Genomic DNA, 23,460 nt, shown 5'->3' with positions numbered 1-23,460 from the left:
CTTTGTGTTGAAAAGAGATTTAAAAAGCCTGTGATAAGAGGCAGCCCTCAAAGGCTTAGAAATTAGCATATGAGCCTACCTATGTTTAGTTTAAACTAAGAATACCAAGAGAAAAAAGCAAATTTGATGATAAAAGTAAATTGAAAAGTCGATTAAAATTAAAATTCCTATCTGAATAATGAAAGTTTAATTTATACTTGACTGTCCCTTTAAGGAGAAGAGCTGCCGGGATTTCATTTATCCATCCACTGTTGTAACACAAGTTTATCAGCACAGAGGACTGCAATCTCATACACAGGATTTTCCAGCAAGGACTCAGATAAGATTAATCATCCTGTGCACATTCTGCGCATCTCTGTGCACACTGCATAGTATATATTTGGTGTGTCTCTATGTATTTGTGTATCTAACGTAATAAGTTAATCAATTTAATTAGAAGTTCTTATATATACAATTAACAGTTTTTCACTGGTTAAGCGCCCCCTAGAGTTGGACACGATTGTGTCATTAACAGTTTTGCCTACAATACTATGTACCTCCTATAATGATCATGGGGTCACTTATGGACCTCCTATAGATGATTTGGTATAGCAGAGGGCGCTCTAAAACAAAAGAGACCACTTGTGGATCTCAACTGGTTAGCCTCATTTTTAAAATATAAGAAAAACTATGTAATTAGACCAATAAACTGTGTAGGCAATTATTTAAATACCATTAGCTTTGTGTATGTAGTCCTGAGTATAATAAATGTCCAGGGCTACATAATGTGTTATTCAATTGGTGGGGAAGCATTAAACAATCATTAAGTTCCTCCTGAGCTCTCCATTTGTAACTTCATAATAGTCACTCTATTGTCCTAGGGGGTATTGGTAATCTATAAGAATTATATATCTAGAGAGCCGTACAGGTGCATAAGGGAAGTATTTAAGCAAATAATATATACTGCTAAATAGGGAATTCTCCTAGAGCGTCCATTAAAGGTGAATTAAACGATGATTCTACACTATGTAGCGAAAAGAGACTCTTAAACTTTTAGGATAAAGCTTTAGGAGGAGTACGTGAGCACTGAAGCCCGCTTATGATTTCTAAGATATATAGAGGACTGATAAGAGCAGGAAGTATTTAGAGAATACATTCTGAACAATGATGGTGGTTGCCGTTATTACATTTTTTTTGCAGATTTAAATAATAGATCAATATGGCAAAACAGTTATAAACAGTTGTGGTTAACTTAACTGTACATGGAGATATTACCTTATATGACTCATTGGATCTAATAATGAGAGTATTGAATTTGCAGAAGGTGCATCAAGTGGCAAGAGGATATTTCCACGAGGACATTGTACACATAAAGAACAGAGACTATTTTGAGGTAGCATTCATCCATTTGAACTCATGCTAAACTAAACATGTGCAAACCTAGATAGCACTTTAAGTTTAGTGAGCGTAATGTAATATGCTGGGCAGTAATGGGAGAGTAAATAATAATACCCTAAGAAGAAGGTTGCTAGACTTGCCCTAGCGTAAATATATGCAATTTAAGCAGGCTGTCACACAGTCTATGAATACAGACTAGGCTTGTGTAGGGGTACGTCTTTTGGAACAAAGAATGGGATACATAAGAGTCCCTTGAAATGGATTTCACATTTACCCCACACCAGTTCTTATTGGAGGACAGTGGCTCCTTGATATGTTGGGCTGATCACCTAATTTCAAGAGGAGGGGAGTAGCAGCCATTCCACCCAGCAGGAGACTTTGGGAAAGTGTATTCTTGATGCGGCTGTATCGCTTCATGGGTTCGGGTTGAATTTTGATCAGGAGGACCCCATTGCGCATAGATCTTGATTGAGCCCTGTGTTGTGCTGCTGAGCAGGGGGAGCTTCAAGACTGCTCCTGTACGGAATGATTGTGAGAGGTAAGGTCGCAGCAAACATGGTCTGTCTTTCATAGGATCCAGATGAGCAGGTACATATGTCCTAAGTTCTGACAGGATAGGGAGGGTCGTTGGTAGCTGCACTTTCTTAGAGGTAAGTCCGGATCCTCCATCTGCTGGTTCGCTGGTCCGGTTCTTCCACCTCTCATGCGAGCAGTTATTGCTTTTGGTTTGCCGCTTCCCATCATCCAGCTCAGTAGCTCCGATTTCAGGGGGAGAGATCGTATGGAGCTGAGTTGGAGTGATACCAGGCTCGGATCCTTCACTTGCTTTACTGATCAGGTGGTTGAGGTTAAGCTGCTCTGGAGTATCAGCTGTCTCCGCGTACTGGATCTCCCCTCCGGCAATCTCTAGAGAGCTTCTTTTTCCGCTGTTGGGCAATCCCCTCTATCAATCTTGGATCCTTCCAGGTCAGAGTTCAATTATTCAATCTCCTGCAAGCTGGTTGGCAATAACCCATCAGGGGTATGCAGGGTAGGATAGAGGATTTTGATCATTCTCTCCTCCATTCTCTGGGCATGCTCCTGCAACATTGCCTGCAATTGTGCAATAAAGGTTTCCTCCATTTTCAGTGGATGTTTTTGCGTGGAGCTAGCGTGGGCGTATTTTATGATTAATCTCAATTTGTTGCATCTATTCAGTCCTCTTAGTAATAGGGGCAGTGCTGGCTTCAGAGAAATAACTGCGCACTCAGGGCACAGCTAGTTGTGGGGACGGTGTTGAGGCTTCTGGTATAGGGGAAGGCCTCAAGTGAAATAGCCCGGTACTGAGGGCAATTAAGCCGCATCTAGATCCAAAACCCTATATCTCAGATTAGGTCGCCAACAGCTAAACTTCTCCACTATTTTGAATAGGATAAATCCAGTTCAGCTTCACAGAAATTATTAGTTTTGGAGAAACCAGTAAGATGGCCTCCGCCCGTAAGTCCCTCCCCAATTTACTTTTAATATTGAATTTACATAAATCTCTTAGTATCCTTTGTTAAATGAGCAGCAATGCACTACTGAGAGCTAGCTAAACACATGGTGACCGTGAGAGGCCTATTTACCAGGTAGCTTCCAGAAGTGAATTGCTGCTTTTGAGCCTACCTAGGTATGTTTTTCAACAAAGGATACCAAAATAACAAAGGAAATTTGATAAGTAAATTGTAACCTTTTTAAAATTGCATGCTCTTTCGCAATTGTGCACGTTTAATTTTGATTTTTGCGTCCCTTTAAACAATGTTATTGTAACCATTTGCTAAAAATAGATAAATTCAACAAAACATAAATATACAGGATTTATGTACCTAAACCTAAATGATAGTTTGTAATATTAAAAATATAAGATTATTGTACAAGGTCATATCCATAATCCATTAACTACATTGACATCAAATATGCAGATATTGATATTTTTAACCGGTTAATTATTAGTGACAGTAATTTGTCTTACTCAAAAAACATTTGTTCCCAAATTCTTGAGGACCTTTCTTTACACATCCACACACGGTGGTACTTTTAGAAAACATTGTTACTAATACAAAATTACTATCATGAATATCAACGTTATCCTTGTATATTTATGCAAAAGAAGAAAAACAGCAAATGAACTGCCCCTACTTGTGTTCTGACAATATTGTTTTTTCTGGTCTACTCCATTTATAGGCGTGCTTTCTTACAATATGGGACTCGTTCAATCTGCAACCACAATGATTGGATTACAGGCGCAGACAGATAAGCAGCTCTCCCTCCTCTATTCGCAGAGGCTCGTGGGACTTCAAGCAGCAGTTGTCACTGGTTGCTGTCAGCTTTGTTCGCTCAGTCTGCCTGTGAGAGAAGTAAGATGGCGACCACTTCGAGTGGAAAGGTGTCTCGCCGTTGCCAAGGTAACCAACGTGAGCCAAAGCTTCTTTCCACGGGGCTGAAAAATAAACAGAACCGCGTAAAATAACAATTTTATAATTGATGATGTTTTGCAAGAATGTGTAGAAATTAAAACTCCAACAAATGTATTTTGTCTTTGAAGTTGTATTGATTTCTGTACGTTAACGTTAATAATTTGAAGTAACAATAATGAGGGATGCGGGGATTTCAGTCATTTTGAAGTAAATTTAGGTAAATGACAGACCGCGTTTTGTTCAAACTTCCATCACCTGAAGTTGCTATACGGATTTTTTTTGTTAGTTACTGTGTTCTGAAACTTCAGCATATGTAAGTGTCAGTTGATCAGGTTAGAATTTACTTTATTATGGATACATTACCCTATTGCCATGCATTAACAGAAGCTGAATTTGTAAAGGTATTTCATAGTATTTATTTTCAACCCTACTCTCAGTTTGTATTTAAATACAATTTAGTAAAGCTACTAAATACTAGATTTAGTGCAATGATAGACATTTGATAAAACTAAAAGGCCGATCTAAGCGTCAATAGCTCCCAAGAAAATCAAGCACTGCACTATAGTAACAGTAGGCAGCTTGTTCATGCATATTAAAGTGAAGGTCCATTTTGATTAGTGCCCGGTTTTTAATAAACCTATAAAAACAAGGGCACTTTAATTAATCAAAATTGACATTTCACTGTTTTCAAAAACGTACCTTTTAATCCTGGCAGCCGCTCCAGCACTTCCTCCGCCCGTCACAAGCCGTCTTCAATGGTCCAAATGACGAATCCGGCTTCCTCCAATCACAGCGTTGCATCAGGCCAAGATTCCCTGGGGGGGGGGGGGAAGCTGTGATTGGAGGAAGCCTGATTCGTCATTTCTGATGTCTACAGAGGCTTCCGACAGCCGGGGCAATCGCTGGAGCTGCTGCAAGGATTAAAAGCAGGGCCGGACTGGGAATGATAAACAGCCCTGGAAAATTTGTAGACCAGCCCTAAATTTTGCCGCGGCCATAGAATGCACATGCCAGATTTTTCACAGCTATTATAAAATTGTCTTTGTTTCATTTGTATCCTTTGTTGAAAAGCCAGAAGGTATGTACAGGAGTGTGCACGTGTCTGCAGTACTATATGGCAGCAGTTTTGCAACAATGTTATACATTAGCAAGAGCACTAGATGGCAGCACTATTTCCAGTCATATAGTGCTTCAGGCATGTGCACGCTAGCTATCAATATAACTTTTCAACAAAGAACATGAGAATGATTTGATAATATAAGTAAACCGGAAACTTTTTTAAAATTGTATTCTCTATCTGAATCATGAAAGAAAAATATATATATTATTTAAATACCTTTAACCCCTTAACGACCAACGACGTATGGGGTCCGTCCTGCAAAAAATGCAGTTAATGACCAAGGACGTACCCCGTACGTCTTTGGTCTTTGAAAGCAGTGGAAGCGATCCTGATCACTTCCAACTGCTTTCATGTTATAGCAGTGATGCCTCGATATTGAGGCATCCTGCTATAACATTTTTTAGCCCACAGATGAAGGGAGAGCCACCCTGTGGCCCTCTCTGCATCGGCCATCAATGGCCATGTTCGTTGGTGGGTGGGAGCTGATCCAGGGAGGCGGGTGGGCGGCCATCGTTGGGGAAGGGGGCGAGATCGGGTGCGCGCGTGCACGTGAGCGGGTGCGCGCGTGCACGTGAGCGGGTGCGCGCGTGCACGTGAGCGGGTGCGCGCGTGCACGTGAGCGGGTGCGCGCGTGCACGTGAGCGGGTGCGCTCGCGTGCACGTGAGCGGGTGCGCGCGTGGGCGGGTGGGAACCCTACACTATGGAACAAATGTTAAGTGGTACACGGTGGGAGAGAGGGTGGGAACATTACAAATTAACTTGTAATTTAGCGATCTGGGAGGGTTGGGGGTTGAGGGGGGGCAGCTACACTACAGAAAATAGAATTTTTAAAATAATAAAATATAATAAAAAACATATTTGATTTCAAACTGGGTACTGGCAGACAGCTGCCAGTACCCAATATGGCGCATAATAAGGCAGAGAGGGGGGTTAGAGAGCTGTTTGGGGGGGATCAGGGAGGTTGGGGGCTAAGGGGGGATCCTACAGAGCAGAATTATCATTTTTTTTTTTTTAAATCCCAAAAAAACTCTTATTTTAGTACTGGCAGACTTACTGCCAGTACTTAAGATGGCGGGGACAATTGTGGGGTGGGGGAGGGAAGAGAGCTGTTTGGGAGGGATCAGGGGGTGTGATGTGTCATGTGGGAGGTTGATACCTACACTAAAGCTAAAATTAACCCTACAAGCTCCCTAATTAACCCCTTCAATGCTGGGCATTATACACGTGTGGTGCGCAACGGCATTTAGCTGCCTTCTAATTACCAAAAAGCAAAGCCAAAGCCATATATGTCTGCTATTTCTGAACAAAGGGGATCCCAGAGAAGCTTTTACAACCATTTATGACATAATTGCACAAGCTGTTTGTAAATAATTTCAGCGAGAAACCTAAAATTGTGAAAAATTTAACGCTTTATTTTTATTTGTTAGCATTTGGCGGTGAAATGGTGGCATGAAATATACCAAAATGGGCCTAGATCAATACTTTGGGTTGTCTACTACATTATACTAAAGCTAAAATTAACCCTAAAAGCTCCCTACAAGCTTCCTAATTAACCCCTTCAATGCTGGGCATAATACATGTGTGGTGCGCAGTGGCATTTTGCGGCCTTCTAAATACCAAAAAGCAATGCCAAAGCCATATATGTCTGCAATTTCTGAACAAAGGGGATCCCAGAGAAGCATTTACAACCATTTGTGCCATAATTTCACAAGTTGTTTGTAAATAATTTCAGTGAGAAACCTAAAGTTTGTGAAAAAGTGAACAATTTTTTTTATTTGATCGCATTTGGTAGTGAAATGGTGGCATGAAATATACCAAAATGGGCCTAGATCAATACTTTGGGATGTCTTCTAAAAAAAAATATATGCATGTCAAGGGATATTCAGGGATTCCTGAAAGATATCAGTGTCCCAATGTAACTAGCGCTAATTTTGAAAAAAAGTGGTTTGGAAATAGCAAAGTGCTACTTGTATTTATGGCCCTATAACTTGCAAAAAAAGCAAAGCACATGTAAACATTGGGTATTTCTAAACTCAGGCCAAAATTTAGAAACTATTTAGCATGGGTGTTTTTTGGTGGTTGTAGATGTGTAACAGATTTTGGGGGTCAAAGTTAGAAAAAGCGTGTTTTTTTTCCATTTTTTCCTCATATTTTATAATTTTTTTTATAGTAAATTATAAGATATGATGAAAATAATGGTATCTTTAGAAAGTCCATTTAGTGGCGAGAAAAACGGTATATAATATGTGTGGGTACAGTAAATGAGTAAGAGGAAAATTACAGCTAAACACAAACGCTGCAGAAATGTAAAAATAGCCTTGGTCCCAAACGGACAGAAAATGGGAAAAGTGCTGTGGTCCTTAAGGGGTTAAAGGGACAGTCTAGGGAAAAAAATAAACTTTCATAATTCAGATAGGGCATGTACTTTTAAACAACTTTCCAATTTACATTTGTCATCAATTTTGCTTTGTTCTCTTGGTATTCTGAGTTGAAAGCTAAACCTAGGTAGGTGCATATGCTAATTCTAAGCCCTTGAAATACGGGGGAAGTCTGCAAAGGCTTAGATACAAGGTAAACACAGAGGTAAAAAGCATATTAATATAACAGTGTTGGTTGTGCAAAACTGGGGAATGGGCAATAAAGGGATCATCTATCTTTTTAAAGGGACAGTCTACATCAGAATTGATATTGTTTTAAAAGATAGATAATCCCTTTATTACCCATTCCCCAGTTTTGCATAACCAACACAGTTATATTAATACACTTTTTACCTCTTTGATTACCTCTGAAATCTAATTCTTTTTTTTTTTTTTTAATAACAATTAATACAATTTATACATTTTAAAAATAATAATAAAAAACATGATTTATGTAAGAATTTACCTGATAAATTAATTTCTTTCATATTGGCAAGAGTCCATGAGCTAGTGACGTATGGGATATACATTCCTACCAGGAGGGGCAAAGTTTCCCAAACCTCAAAAATGCCTATAAATACACCCCCCACCACAACCACAATTCAGTTTAACGAATAGCCAAGAAGTGGGGTGATAAGAAAGGAGCGAAAGCATCAACAAGGAATTGGAATAATTGTGCTTTATACAAAAAAATCATAACCACCATAAAAAGGGTGGGTCTCATGGACTCTTGCCAATATGAAAGAAATGAATTTATCAGGTAAATTCTTACATAAATTATGTTTTCTTTCATGTAATTGGCAAGAGTCCATGAGCTAGTGATGTATGGGATAGCAAATACCCAAGATGTGGCACTCCACGCAAGAGTCACTAGAGAGGGAGGGATAAAAATAAAGACAGCCAATTCCGCTGAAAAATTAATCCACAACCCAAATCAAAAGTTTTAATCTTATAAAGAAAAAAACTGAAATTATAAGCAAAAGAATCAAACTGAAACAGCTGCCTGAAGTATTTTTCTACCAAAAAACTGCTTCTGAAGAAGAGAGAACCTCAAAATGGTAGAATTTAGTAAAAATAAGCAAAGAAGACCAAGTTGCTACTTTGCAAATCTGATCAACAGAAGCTTCATTCTAAAAAAAAACCCAGGAAGTGAAAACTGACCTAGTAGAATGAGCCATAAACCTCTGAGGCTGGGATTTACCCGACTCTAAATAAGCATGATAAATCAAAAGCTTTAACCAAGACGCCAAAGAAATGGCAGAAGCCTTCTGACCTTTCCTAGAACCAGAAAAGATAATAAATAGACTAGAAGTCTTTCTGAAATCTTTAGTAGCTTCAACATAATATTTTGAAGCTCTTACCACATCCAAAGAATGAAAGGGTCTCTCCAGAAAATTCTTAGGATTAGGACAACATTAAGAAGGGACAACAATTTCTCTACTAAAGTTGTTGGAGTTCACAACTTTAGGTAAAAATTTAAACGAAGTCAGCAAAAACCGCCTTATCCTGATGAAAAATCAGAAAAGGAGACTCACAAGAAAGAGCAGATAAATGAGAAACTCTTCTAGCAGAAGAGATGACCAAAAGGAACAACACTTTCCAAGAAAGTAATTTAATGTCCAGAGAATGCATAGGCTCAAATGGAGGAGCCTGTAAAGCCTTCAAAACCAAAATAAGACTCCAAGGAGGAGAAATTGATTTAATGACAGGCTTGATATGAACCAAAGCCTGTGCAAAACAATGAATATCAGGAAGTTTAGCAATTTTTCTGTAGAACAAAACAGAAAGAGCAGAGATTTGACCTTTCAAAGAACTTGCAGACAAACCCTTATCTAAACCATCATGAATAAACTGTAAAATTCTAGGAATTCTAAAAGAATGCCAAGAGAATTTATGAGAAGAGCACCATGAAATGTAAGTCTTCCAAACTCGATAAAAAAATCTTTCTAGATACAGATTTACGAGCCTGCAACATAGAAATAATCACTGAGTCAGAGAAACCTCTATGACTAAGCGTTCAATTTCCATACCATCAAATTTAATAATTTGAGATCCTGATGGAAAAAAACAAACCTTGAGATATAAGGTCTGGCCTTAATGGAAGTGGCCAAGGTTGGCAACTGGACATCCGAACAAGATCCACATACCAAACCTGAGCGGCTATGCTGGAGCCACCAGCAGCACACACGATTGATCCATGATGATTTTGAAAATCATTCTTAAAAGAAGAACTAGAGGCGGAAAAATATAGGCAGGTTGAAAACTCCAAGGAAGTGTCAATGCATACACTACTTCCGCCTGAGGATCCCTCGACCTGGATAGGTACCTGGGAAGTTTCTTGTTTAGATGAGATGCCATCAGATCTATTTCTGGAAGCCCCCACATCTGAACAATTTAAAAAAACACATCTGGGTGAAGAGACCATTCTCCCGGATGTAAAGCTTGATGACAGAGATAATCCACTTCCCAATTGTCTATACCTGGGATATGGACCGCAGAAATTAGACAGGAGCTGGATTTTGCCCAAGCAAGTATCCAAGATACTTCTTTCATAGCCTGAGGACTGAGAGTCCCACCCTGATGATTGACATACGCCACAGTTGTGACATTGTCTGTTTGAAAACCAATAAACGTCTCTATCTTCAAAATAGAAGCCAAAACTGAAGAACTCTGAAAATCGAGTTCCAAAATATTGAATGATAATCTCGCCTCTTGAGATTTCCAAACTCCTTGTGCTGTCAGAGATCCCCAGACAGCTTCCCAACCTAAAAGACTCACATCTGTTGTGATCATGGTCTAGGTTGGATGATCCGAAGAGACCCGTAGAACTATACAATGGTGATCTAACCACCAAGTCAGAGATAGTTGAATATTGGGATTCAAGGATTTTAAATGTGATATCCTAGAATAATCCCTGCACCATTAATTCAGCATTAAAAACTGGAAAGGTTTCATATGAAAATGAGCAAAGGGAATCAAATCCAATGCTGCAGTCATGAGACCTAAAACTTCCATGCATATAGCTACTGAAGGAAATAATAGAGACTGAAGGTTCCGACAAGCTGAACCCAATATAAATTGTCTCTTGTCTGTTAGAGACAAAGACATTGACACAATCTATCTGGAAACCTAAAAAAGGTGACCCTTGTCTGAGGAATCGAGGAGCTTTTGATAAAAAGATCCTCCAACCATGTCTTTGAAGAAACAACAGAAGTTGAATCGTATGAGATTCTGCAGAACGAAAAGACTGAGCAAGTACCACGATATCGTCCAAATAAGGAAACACTGAGAACCTTGAAAAGATTCTTAGAGCTGTTGCTAGGCCAGAAGGAAAAGCAACAAATTGGTAATGCTTGTCTAAAAAAGAGAATCTCAGAAAATTAAAATAATCTGAATGAAAACAGAATATGAAGATATGAATCCTGTAAGTCTATTGTAGGCAATAATGCCCTTGCTGAACAAAAGGCAGAATAGACCTTATAATCACCATTCTGAAAGATGGTACTCTAACATGACAATTCAAAAGTTTTTCTTTCTTTGGGACAATGAATAGTTCTGAACAAAACCCCAGACCCCGTTCCTGAAACGGAACTGGTATGAATACCCCAGATAACTTCAGGTCTGAAACACACTTCAGGAAAGTCTGAGCCTTTACTGGAATAGCTAGAATATGTGAGAGAGAAAAAGACTTCTCACAGGCGGTCTTATTCTGAATCCTATTCTGTACCCCAATCTAAGAAGTTTGGACCGAAATTAACCAAACAACTTTAGAAAAATCTTAACCTGCCCCCTACCAGCTAAGCTGGAATAAGGGCCGCACCTTCATGCGAATTTGGGGGCTGGCTTTGATCTCTTAAATGGTTTGAAATCATTCCATTTTGAAGAAAGCTTCCATTAAGAAACATGTTACTTGGGGAAGAATTAGGTTTCTGTTCATCATTAAGAACAAAAACTAATATAAGCTTAGAACTTAATCTTGAAGCAAAAAAACTCCCTTCCCCAGAGTAACAGTTGAAAGTATTGAATCCAACTGTGAACCAAATAATGTATTACCTTGGAAGGAAATAAAAATAGAAATCTGGATTTTAGAAATCAAATCATCATTCCAAGATTTAAGTCACAAAGTTCTTCTAGCTAAATACATAGAATTAACCTCAATTTTGATAATATCAAAAAATGACATCACAAATGAAATTATTAGCATGTTGAATCAAGTTAACAATGCTAAACAAATCATAAACCAATACTTGTTGCGCTAAAGTTTCCAACCAAAAAAGATGAAACAGCTGCAACATCAGCCAAAGAAATTGCAGGCCTAAGAAAAGGACCTGAAAATAAAATAATTTTCCTTAGAAAAGATACAAGTTTCCCATCTAAAGGATCTTGAAAATAAATACTATTTTCCATAGGAATAGTAGTACGTTTAGCAAGAGTAGAGATCGCCCCATTAACTTTGGGGATCTTTTCCCAAAACTCCAAACTAACTGCTGGCAAACGATACAATTTTAAAACCTTAAAGAAGGAATAAAAGAAGTACCAGGCCTATTCCATTCTCCAGAATTAGGAACTGGAAAAAAACCTCTGAAGTAACCACAGGAGGTTAATAAGCAGAATTTTAAATGTTAGCTAGCCTTAAAATCAAGAGGACTAGTCTCCTCAATACGAACGAATGTACTCTATTTAAAAGTAAAAAAGTAGATTTGTTAGTGTCAATATCTGATGAAGGATATTCTGAATGAAATAAAACATCATCAGAGAAGGATAATTCAGTATGTTGTCGGTCATTTGAAAATTCATCAACTAAATGAGAAGTTTAAAAAAGACCTTTACATTTTATTAAAAGGCGGGATGGCAGACAAAGCCTTCAGAATAGAATCAGAAAAATATTCATACAAATTCCCAGGTATATCTTGTACATTAAATGTTAAAAGAATAGCAATAGACAATGCATTAATACTGATGGACATTTTTTTCTGCATGTAAAAGTTTATCATGATAACTTATTACGAACCATAGCTAAAGATAAAAATTCATAACATTAAAATAAATGAGCTTTGGTAGGACTGATATCAGTCAGTAGGAATCCAACAGTGTTTTCTGATACAGGAACAGTTTTAAGATATCTTGCAAATGTAAGAGAAAAAACAACATATAAAGCAAAATATCAATTTCCTTATATGACAGTTTCAGGAATGGGAAAAAAGGCAAACAAAATAAGCCTCTGGAAACCAGAAGCAAAATGAAATAAAGACTTAAATAATGTCAGAAATCTGGCGCCAAGTATGAAACCCACAACTGACAAAATATTTTTTGGCGGCAAAAACATCTGCAACAAACACGAGCGTCATAGATGACGCAACTACGTGAAAAATCTCGGCGCCAACTAAGATGCCGGAAATGACGAAATTACGTCAACAAACGTAATTCTCGCGCCAAAAAAGTCTTGCGCCAAGAATGACGCAATAAATTATAGCATTTTGCGCTCCCGCGAGCCTAACAGCCCACAATTTAAAAAAAAGTCAATTTGAAAATTTCAGGTAAAAATGTTTTTTTTTTTTTTATATGCATTTCCCAAAATGAAACTGACAGTCTGCGAAAAGGAAATATACTGATTAACCTGAATCATGGCAAATATAAGTACAAAACATATATTTAGAACTTTACATATAAAGTGCCAAACCATAGCTGAGAGTGTCTTAAATAAAAGAAAACATACTTACCAAAAGACACTCATTTACATAAAGTAGATAGCCAAACCAGTACTGAAACGAGAATCAGTAGAGGTAATGGTATATAAGAGTATATCGTCGATCTGAAAAGGGAGGTAGGAGATGAATCTCTATGACCGATAACAGAGAACCTATGAAATAGATCCCCTTTAGGATGACCATTGTATTCAATAGGTAATACTCCCTTAACATCCCTCTGTCATTCACTGCACTCTGAGAGGAACCGGGCTTCAGCATGCTGAGAAGCGCATATCAACGTAGAAATCTAGCACACTTTGCCCCTCCTGGTAGGAATGTATATCCCATACGTCACTAGCTCATGGACTGTTGCCAATTACATGAAAGAAATACACACTTGAGGCAGATTTTTTAAATTTATGATGGTAAAAATAGTAATAAAAATACACACACTTGATGCAGTTTTTTTTAAAAAAAAAATGATGATGGATTTGACCAGCAATTGTCATCAACTTCTGGGGCCCCATCCGATATGCAGCGTCGCCCGCAAAAGCTGTCGACGCCGGTTTTTGCGTGGGTTTGGTATCCTATATACAGCTCCGCATATAAATGAGGCACGTATATTTCACCCGTCGGACGTAGGTTTTTTTTCCCCATAAACTAACATATAAAACCCGCGCAATTTGGTATCCAATATCCAGCGCAAGGCCTTACGTGGCGAAAATGGATAAAACTTACTCCATTTTCACCTCGCCATAAAAACAGCCGTAGCAGGCCTTGCGCTGAGTATGGTGGCACCGTAACTCCCTAAAATGCCTGCATGCGCAATGTTTATCTACCTGTCAACCGCAATCCCCCACCGCAATACCTAATAAAGTGTATTAACCCCTAAACCGCCGCTCCCGGAGCCCACCGCCACCTACATTATATGTATTAACACCTAAACCGCTGCTCCCGGACCCCGCCGCACCTAAATAAAGTGTTAAACCCCTAAGCCGCCGCTTCCGGACCCCGCCGCCACCTACATTAAAATTATTAACCCCTAATCTGACCCCCCTACACCGCCGCCACCTACATAAAAATTATTAACCCCTAATCTGACCCCCCTACACCGCCGCCACCTACATTAAATATATTACCCCCTAAACCTAAGTCTAACCCTAACACCCCCTAACTTAATTATTATTTAAATTAATCTAAATAATATTAATATTATTAACTAAATTATTCCTATTTAAAACTAAATACTTACCTTTAAAATAAACCCTAAGATAGCTACAATATAATTAATAATTACATTGTAGCTATTTTAGGATTTATATTTATTTTACAGGTAACTTTGTATTTATTTTAGCTATGTACAATAGCTATTAAATAGTTAATAACTATTTAATAGCTACCTAGTTAAAATAATTACAAAATTACCTGTAAAATAAATCCTAACCTAAGTTACAAATACACCTAACACTACACTATCAATAAATTAATTAAATAAATTAGCTACAATTAAATAAACTAAACTATATTACAAAAAAACAAAACACTAAATTACAAAAAATAAAAAAATATTACAAGAGGTTTAATCTAATTACACCTAATCTAATCCCCCTAATAAAATAAAAAAGCCCCCCAAAATAATAAAATTCCCTGCCTTAAACTAAATTACAAATAGCCCTTAAAAGGACCTTTTGCGGGACATTGCCCCAAAGTAATCAGCTCTTTTACCAGCCCTTAAAAGGGCTTTTTGCAGGGCATTGCCCCAAAGTAATCAGCTCTTTTACCTGTAAAAAAAAGAAATACAATACCCCCCCCCCCAACATTACAACCCACACACCCCTACTCTAAAACCCACCCGACCCCCCCCCCCCTTAAAAAAAACCTAACACTACCCCATTGAAGATCACCCCACCTTGAGCCATCTTCACCCAGCCGGGCACCCGTGGTCATCCGATGGGGCAGAAGAGGACATCCGGACCGGCAGACATCTTCATCCAAGCGGCATCTTCTATCTTCATTCATCCGACGAGGAACGGCTCCATCTTGAAGACCTCCGGCGCGGAACATCCTTCTCGGCTGACGGACTAACGACGAATGAATATTCCTTTAAATGACGTCATCCAAGATGGCGTCCCTCGAATTCTGATTGGCTGATAGGATTCTATCAGCCAATCGGAATTAAGGTAGGAAAAATCTGATTGGTTGATTTAATCAGCCAATCGGATTGAAGTTCAATCCGATTTGCTGATTGGATCAGCCAATAGAATGCGAGGTCAATTTTATTGGCTGATCTAATCAGCCAATCGGATTGACCATATGGCATTCTGAGCAGCCTAGACAAGATATAACTATAGCAGCTGAATTTTAGGTGTGGCTGTGAGCAGTTGGCCTGGGCAAATTAGGGGAACCTATGTGTATTTTAGGGAGTTTAAGCCAGGGCATTATTTAAAGGCGCCAGTTGCGCTATGGTGCCTGGCTTTTTCGAGCCCTGGAAGCGATATTATAGTCAAAATTACACTTTCATGATTCAGATAGAGCATGCAACTTTCTAATTTACTCCTATTATCATTTTTCTTTCATTCTCTTGCTATCTTTATTTGAAAAAGCAAGAATGTAAGCTTAAGAGCCGGCCTATTTTTGGTTCAGAACCTGGGTAGCGCTTGCTGATTGGTGGCTACATTTAGATACCAATAAACAAGTGCGGTCCGTGGTTCTGAACCAAAAATTGACATGACTAAAGGGACACTGAACCCAATTTTTTTCTATCGTGATTCAGATAGGGCATGCAATTTTAAAAGGGACAGTTAAGTAAAAAAAAAAAAAAAATTTCTTGATTTAAATAGGGCATGTAATTTTAAACAACTTTCCAATTTACTTTTATTACCAATTTTGCTTTGTTATCTTGATATTCTTAGTTGAAAGCTAAATCTTGGAGGTATATATGCCAATTGCTTAGACCTTGAAGGCCACCTCTAATCTGAAAGCATTTTGACAGTTTTTCACCACTAGAGGGCATTAGTTCATGTGTTTCATATAGATAACATTGAGCTCAGGCACATGAAGCTCCTAAGAGCAAGCACTGATTGGCTAAAAATGCAAGTCTGTCAAAAGAACTGAAATAAGGGGGCAGTTTGCAGAGCCATAGATATAAGGTAATTACAGAGGTAAAAAGTACATTATTATAACTGTGTTGGTTATGCAAAATTGGGGAATGGGTAATAAAGGGATTATCTACCTTTTTAAACAACAAAAATTCTGGTGTTTACTGTCCCTTTAAGCAACTTTCTAATTTACTCCTATTATCAAATTTTCTTCATTCTCTTGGTATCTTTATTTGAAAAGCAAGAATGTAAGTTTAGATGCCGGACCATTTTTTGTGAACAACCTGGGTTGTTCTTGCTGATTGGTGAATACATTCTCACACCAATAAACAAGTGTGGTTCTTAACCAAAAATTGTCTGGCTCCTTAGCTTAGATGAGGAGTCCAAAACCGCCAAGAAACAAGAGGTGATGAGGTAGTAGGGGGTAGGGGTTTAACCCTTGCAGCCCGGTATCCGTGACAGACAGCTCATAGCTATGTATGAACGTCTTGAGCAATTTTTTAAGGGTGCATGTACAATAAACTATCTCATTAAGCCATTTGAGGCTGGGTGTGAATGATGTGAGCTGCCCCTTTAAGACTGTATGCTGTGTGTGTTTTTGCATGTTGTGGTTTCTTCCTGTAAGACTGTGATCATTGTGTATGTCACAGCCCTTTTAAGACTCTGTGTGCATGGTCTGAGGTGTTGCTTCAAGGCTGTTTGCACTGTCTGTGTGTGTGCCTGTTCTATTAAAGGGACACTTAACCCCACATTTTCCTTTCATGATTTGGGTAGAGGATACAATTTTAAACAACATCCCAATTTACTTCTATTATCTAATTTGCTTCATTATTTAGATATCCTTTGTTGAAGAAATATCAACGCACATGGGGGAGCCAATCACACAAAGCATCTATGTTCAGCTACTGAGCTTATCTAGATATGCTTTTCAGCAAAGGGTATCAAGAGAATGAAGCAAATTAAATAATGGACGTAAATTAGAAAGTTGTTTAAAATTGCATGCTCTTTCTAAATCATCAAAGAAAAAATTGGGGTTTCATGTTCCTTTAAGACAGTGTTCACGTTACGTGAGTTGTCCCTTTAAAGGGATACTGGACCCAAAAAAAATTCATGATTCAGATAGAGCATGTAATTTTAAGCAACTTTCTAATTTACTCCTATTATCACATTTTCTTCATTCTCTTGGCATCCTTATTTGAAAAAGCAGGAATGCAAGCTTACGAGCCAGCCCATTTTTGATTCAGCACTTGGGTAGCGCTTGCTGATTGGTGGCTAAATGTACTCACCAATCAGCAAGTGCTGAACCTAAGATGGTCTGGCTCGTAAGCTTACATTCCTGCTTTTTCAAATAAAGATACCATGAGAACAAAGAATAATTAATAATAGAAGTAAATTAGAAAGTTGCTTAAAATTGCATGCTCTATCTGAATCATGAAAGCAAAAAATTGGGTTCAGTATCCCTTTAAGGCTGCATGTGCCCATGTGTGCTTGTGCATGCTGAGCATCCCTTAAGGCTCTGTGCACTTGGGTGCGCTTACAGCACTGTGTGCCTATCCTTTATAGGGACATGAAACCCAAAATTTTTCTTTCATGATTCAAATAGAGAATATGATTTTAAACAATTTTCCAGTTTACTTCTACAGTAGAATCTCGATTATCCCGAACTCAAGCAACCGGCACTCTCAAGCAACCGGAATTTTTTTTTAAACATGTTAGAGCATAAAGAAACAGTCCAGATCTCTTTAAACAGCAGGAGCTGTGGTAAATAGAGCGACGATAGACACACTTATCTGCTACACTAACCCACTCATTAGACAAACGGTAATAGGGACAGAAAATATACCGCAGCACTTACAATTGCATCAGCTTGGCAATCAGGGCGGGCTATCTCGCAACAGTACAGCATCCCTCTGTCATGTATAACTCATCCGGACCAGGGTTCACACTACTACTGGCAAGGGAGAGCCCAATGGGAGGATCCACTTCAACAGGCTGCTCAATCAATAACAAATTCCCAGAACGGCTCAATCTCTTGCTGAAAACAATGCTTTTTATTTCCTAAATAAACACATTGTTTTTAGCAAGAGATTGAGACGTTCTAGGAATTTGTTATTGATTGAGCATCCTGTTGAAGTCTGCCTCATACGATGTATCTAGTGTGCGCCTCTAACTGGCTCCTGGCCATGTTAGACCTATTTTTAATAGTGACTCTCAAGCAACCAGAAATACACTTATCCAGAATCTACCGCTCCCCATGTGTGCCGGTTAATTGAGATTCAACTGTATTATCTAATTGGCTTAATTCTCTTGGTTTTCTTTGTTGAAGCAGCATCAATGCACTACTATGAGCTTGCTTAAAGGGACAGTCTACACCAGAATTTTTATTGTTTTAAAAGATAGATAATCCCTTTATTACCCATTTCCCAGTTTTGCATAACCAACACAGTTATAATAATATACTTTTAACCTCTGTGATTATCTTGTATCTAAGCCTCTGCAAACTGCCCCTTTTTTTCAGTTCTTTTGACAGACTTGCAGTCTAGCCAATCAGTGCCTGCTCCCAGATTACTTCACGTGCACGAGCACAGTGTTATCTATATGAAATATGTGAACTAACACCCTCTAGTGGTGAAAAACTGTTAAACTGCAAACTGAAAGAGGTGGGCTTCAAGGTCTAAGAAATTAGCATATGAACCTCCTAGGTTAAGCTTTCAACTAAGAATACCAAGAGAACAAAGCAAAATTGGTGATAAAAGTAAATTGTAAAATTGTTTAAAATTACATGCTCTATCTGAATCCTGAAAGTTTATTTTGGCCTAGACTGTCCCTTTAACACATTGCATTAGCCAATAACATGAGGCACATATGTGCAGAGATCAGTCAGCAGCTCTTGAGCCTACCTCAATATAAATTTTCAACAAAGGATACCATGAGAACAAAACAAATTAGCTAATAGAAGTAAATTGGAAAGTTGTTTGAAATCACATATTTTATCTTAAAGGTTAAAGAAAAAAATGTGTGTTTCATGTCCCGTTAAAGACTATGCATGGTATCAGCTGTTCTTTTAATGCTTTAAAGATTTTTTGTTGTGTGAGTACTCGACCCTGTCCCTTTAAGACTTAGCCTACGTTTAAGGCTGTGTAAGAGGTTGTGTGCATATACTGTTATCTGTCCCTTTAAGACTACATGCTGTGTGAGTTGTCCCTTTTAAAGGCTGTATGGGTTGTGTGTGCCTATGCCTTTAAGACTGCATGAATGTGTGGTGAGTTGTACATGCGTGCCTGTCACTTTAAGACTTAGCATCCTTTTAAGGCTTGTGTGTGCGCATACCGAGTGCGGGGTGAGTTGCTTCTTTAACCCCTTAAGGACCAACGACGTACCCTGTACGTTGCCAGGGGATTCACCCGGTGGAAGCGATCCTGATCACTTTTAGCCGCTTTCATGTTATTGCAGTGATCCTGCAATAAAAAATTTTAGGCATCCGATGCAGAGAGAGCCACTCTGCGGCCCTCTCTGCATCGACCAGCGATGGTGCCGATCGTTGGTTGGTGGGTGGGAGCAGCAGCAGAGAGGCGGGTGGGCAGCCATTGCTGGGGGTGGGATCACGTGCGGGGGTACCGGGCGCAGGCGTGCGCATGGGCATGCAAGCAGGTACACACACGGGGGCGGGATTGAGTGGGAACCCTACACTATGGAACTATGGATGGAGAGAGGAGGGGGGGGAATTGGATCCCAGAGAAGCATTTACAACCATTTGTGCCATAATTGCACAAGCTGTTTGTAAATAATTTCAGTGTGGAACCTAACATTTGTGAAAAAGTGAACAACTTTTTTTTATTTTATCGCATTTGGCGGTCAAATGGCGGCATGAAATATACCAAAATGGGCCTAGATCAATACTTTGGGTTGTCTACTACACTAAAGCTAAAATTAACCCTACAAACTTCCTAATTAACCCATTCACTGCTGGGCATAATACAAGTGTGGTGCGCAGCGGCTTTCTTATTACCAAAAAGCAACGCCAAAGCCATATATGTCTGCTGTTTCTGATAAAAGGGGATCCCAGAGAAGCATTTATAACCATTTATGCCATAATTGCACAAGCTGTTTGTAAATAATTTCAGTGAGAAACCTAAAGTTTGTGAAAAAGTTAGTAAAAAATGTAACTATTTTTTTTATTTGATCGCATTTAGAGGTGAAATGGTGTCATGAAATATACCAAAACGGGCCTAGATCAATACTTTGGGTTGTCTACTAAAAAAAAATATATACATGTCAAAGGATATTCAGGGATTCCTGACAGATATCAATGTTCCAATGTAGCTATCACTAGTTTAAAAAAAAAAATTGTTTGGAAATAGCAAAGTGCTACTTGTACTTATTGTCCTATAACTTGCAAAGAACATGTAAACATTGGGTATTTCTAAACTAAGGACAACATTTAGAAACTCTTTAGCATGGTTGTTTTTTGATGGTTGTAGATGTGTAACAGACTTTGGGGGTCAACAATAGAAAAAGTGTGTTTTTTTTCATCATATTTTATATTTTTTTATAGTAAATTATAAGATATGATGAAAATAATGGTATCTTTAGAAAGTCCATTTAATGGCGATAAAAACTGTATATAATATGTGTGTGTACAGTAAATGAGTAAAAGGAAAATTACAGCTAAACACAAACACTGCAGAAATGTAAAAATAGCCTTGGTCCCAAACTGTCAGAAAAAAGAAAAGTGCTGTGGTCCTTAAGGGGTTAACGTCTGGTTGTGTGTGCCTCTACTATTAAGATTGAGTGCATATAGTATAAGTGTGTTAGTGTGTGTGTGTGTGTGTCTGTCCCTTTATGACTTAGAAAGCATGCAAGATTGTGTTGGTGCACATACTCTTGAAGTATTGGTCCTTGGTTTACAAACAGATATAAGATAAGGAAGCATGTGTGTGTACATAAAGTGATAACATAATGAGATCTGATTATTACCTGCAAGCTCAATCCATTTCAATAGGCTGTGGTTTTAAAAGCACAAAACCATCTATTTCATATGAACAAATAAACATGAACTTTTCATACATTTTATATTCTGCAGCTGGTATAACAAAATACATTAAAGGGAAAACTATTTCACAGAGTACTGTACCTTTTAAGTTTTGGGGCTATCTATTTTACTTTTTTATGTATCACTAAATTATAAAATATACCTTAAAGGGGCACTGTTACCTTTGTTGGATAATTGTGTTAAAGTTTATTTTTAACTTAAAGGAGCTATCTGCCAGAAATCACCAGCCCTTACAAGGCGAAAATGTCCTAAGTCACGTGGAAAAGTTGAAAGAATCAAGGAAGACTGTTACAGACTGCAGGTGAGCGATTTTTTTTTTTTTTTTTTGTGTGATTCTGATGTTAATATGCTTTGTGTGTATGTGATGCAGAACTAACTCTCATTAGTGAATATTGCGCAGCTAACTATGCTGTGTGAATATGATAAACAAGTTATGGGGCATTGGGGTATTGCATTATGGCCTAGTTATAAATTGTAACAGCACAGAATCTTTTTTTCTGTTTAGTTTATGCATATTAACAAATTTTTGGTTTGTAGTTTAAAATACATAAAATGGAATAAACAGTGGTGTAGTATTATTATTATTATTATTATTATTATTATTATTATTTTCATTTATTTTTATAGTACCGCAAAATTAATTTGTAGGCATTTTAAAGGTACTGTAAAGATAAAATTAAAGTGGATGTAAAGTTACGCTGTAAGGAAACCTAATAATCATTTGTGAAATCTTAGTTTGTTAAACCGCTATGTTATTATTTTTTTACATTCTATCATTTAGTTATTATTTATTTACAAAACTTTATTCTGTTTTCACCAGGACTTCTCCCAGTTGACACTTCCTAGTTCGGCGCAGTGTGACGTATAGAGTGGTCCCACCCGTGACGTATAGAGCGGTCCCATCCGCTCTATACGTATCTCTCAAGCGCACTCCTATCGATCTGTGGACCTGCGCATGCGCAAAATTCCTATTCCGTGACTTTGCAACATAGTATTCAATGAATGAATACATTCATGCAATACTATTTTGTCAGCGAGCACAGATTTGTGATCTTCGTAATTTACTATATTTATTTGCAAACATTAAAGTGAAGGTCAATTTAGATGAATTGGTGCCCAGTTTTTAGTAATCCTATTAAAAACAAGGGCACTTTAATTCATCAAAATTGAAATTTCACTTGTTTTCTTAAACAGTGATTCCTCTGGCCGTCGGAAGCCTCCTCATACGTCAGAAATGACGATTATGGCTTCCTCCGATCATGGCTTTCCCCCCGGGGAATCATGGCCTGAGGCAACACCGTGATTGGAGGAAGCCGGATTCGTCATTTTGGACCCGCGAATAGGGCTTGCGTCGGGTGGAGGAAGCCCTGCAGCGGCTGTCAGGATTAAAAGGTGAAGTTTTTTTTTTGTTTGTTTTTTTTTTTTTTTTAAAGAAAACAAGTGAAATGTCAATATTGATGAATTAAAGTGCCCTTGTTTTTAATAGGATTATTAAAAACCGGGCACTGATTCATCTAAATTGACCTTCACTTTAAAATAATATAGTTGTGCATTGAAATATATTAACAAATAGGCTATACAAAAAGAAATGATATTCCTTTTTATCATATTCGGCAATATATTTGTAAATTTATATAAATCATTAGTAAATAAAATCAACTTTGGTTGCAGACAATATACTTCGATTGCAGACAATCAAAGTATATTGCTCTATTCTGAAATTGAGGGCTATAGAGCATGCGCGTCACATGAACACGCATCTGAACTGAATAGGAAGAATTTTCTTTACTGAATGCGCAGAAGAAGCGCATGACTTTTTAAAAAAGGGGTTGAATGCCCCGGGTGGGGGGGACAATGATTGGCAATTGTAATTCACAAGAAGTGTCAATCAAAGAGACTATGGCGGGTGGAGGAAGTGCGGACAGAATTAGAAAAATAAAAGGTATAATTTAGCGATATTTGTGGGTTTTTTTTTTAAAAAAAAAAAAGATGAATTAAAGTTTCTCTATTTTGGATAAAAGAATAATGTGGCGTTAACGGCTGTCCTTAACTTTACATTCACTTTAAACTTTCATGAGTTTGAAACAACATGCTATTTTAAACAACTTTCCAATTTATTTCTATTAGAAAATTTGCTTTGTGCTTTTAGTATCCTTTGTTATAGAGCATATCTAGGTAGGCTCAGGAGCAACAATGTACTGCTGGGAGCTAGCAAGTGATTGGTGACTGCACCTATATGCCTCTTGTCTTTTGCTCACCAGATGTGTTCAGC

At 38.1% G+C, this 23,460-nt stretch overlaps 1 protein-coding gene across 1 annotated transcript in view; it reads left to right on the top strand.

Annotated features, from left to right (window-relative positions):
* Positions 1 to 3,640: 3,640 nt before the first annotated feature.
* The window catches only part of C1H20orf96 (chromosome 1 C20orf96 homolog), a 139,813-nt gene continuing 119,993 nt past the window's right edge, over positions 3,641 to 23,460 (top strand). The window contains exons 1-2 of the mRNA XM_053700240.1: positions 3,641 to 3,800; positions 21,392 to 21,489. Coding sequence (XP_053556215.1) covers positions 3,758 to 3,800; positions 21,392 to 21,489 — 141 coding nt within the window. The 5' untranslated portion in view covers positions 3,641 to 3,757. The remainder of the gene's footprint in view (positions 3,801 to 21,391; positions 21,490 to 23,460) is intronic.

Source organism: Bombina bombina, chromosome 1 (genome assembly GCF_027579735.1).
Source record: "Bombina bombina isolate aBomBom1 chromosome 1, aBomBom1.pri, whole genome shotgun sequence".
Classification (NCBI taxonomy): Eukaryota; Metazoa; Chordata; class Amphibia; order Anura; family Bombinatoridae; genus Bombina; species Bombina bombina.
The sequence above is the reverse complement of the archived record's forward strand: the minus strand, read 5'-3'. Positions and strand labels throughout refer to the sequence as shown.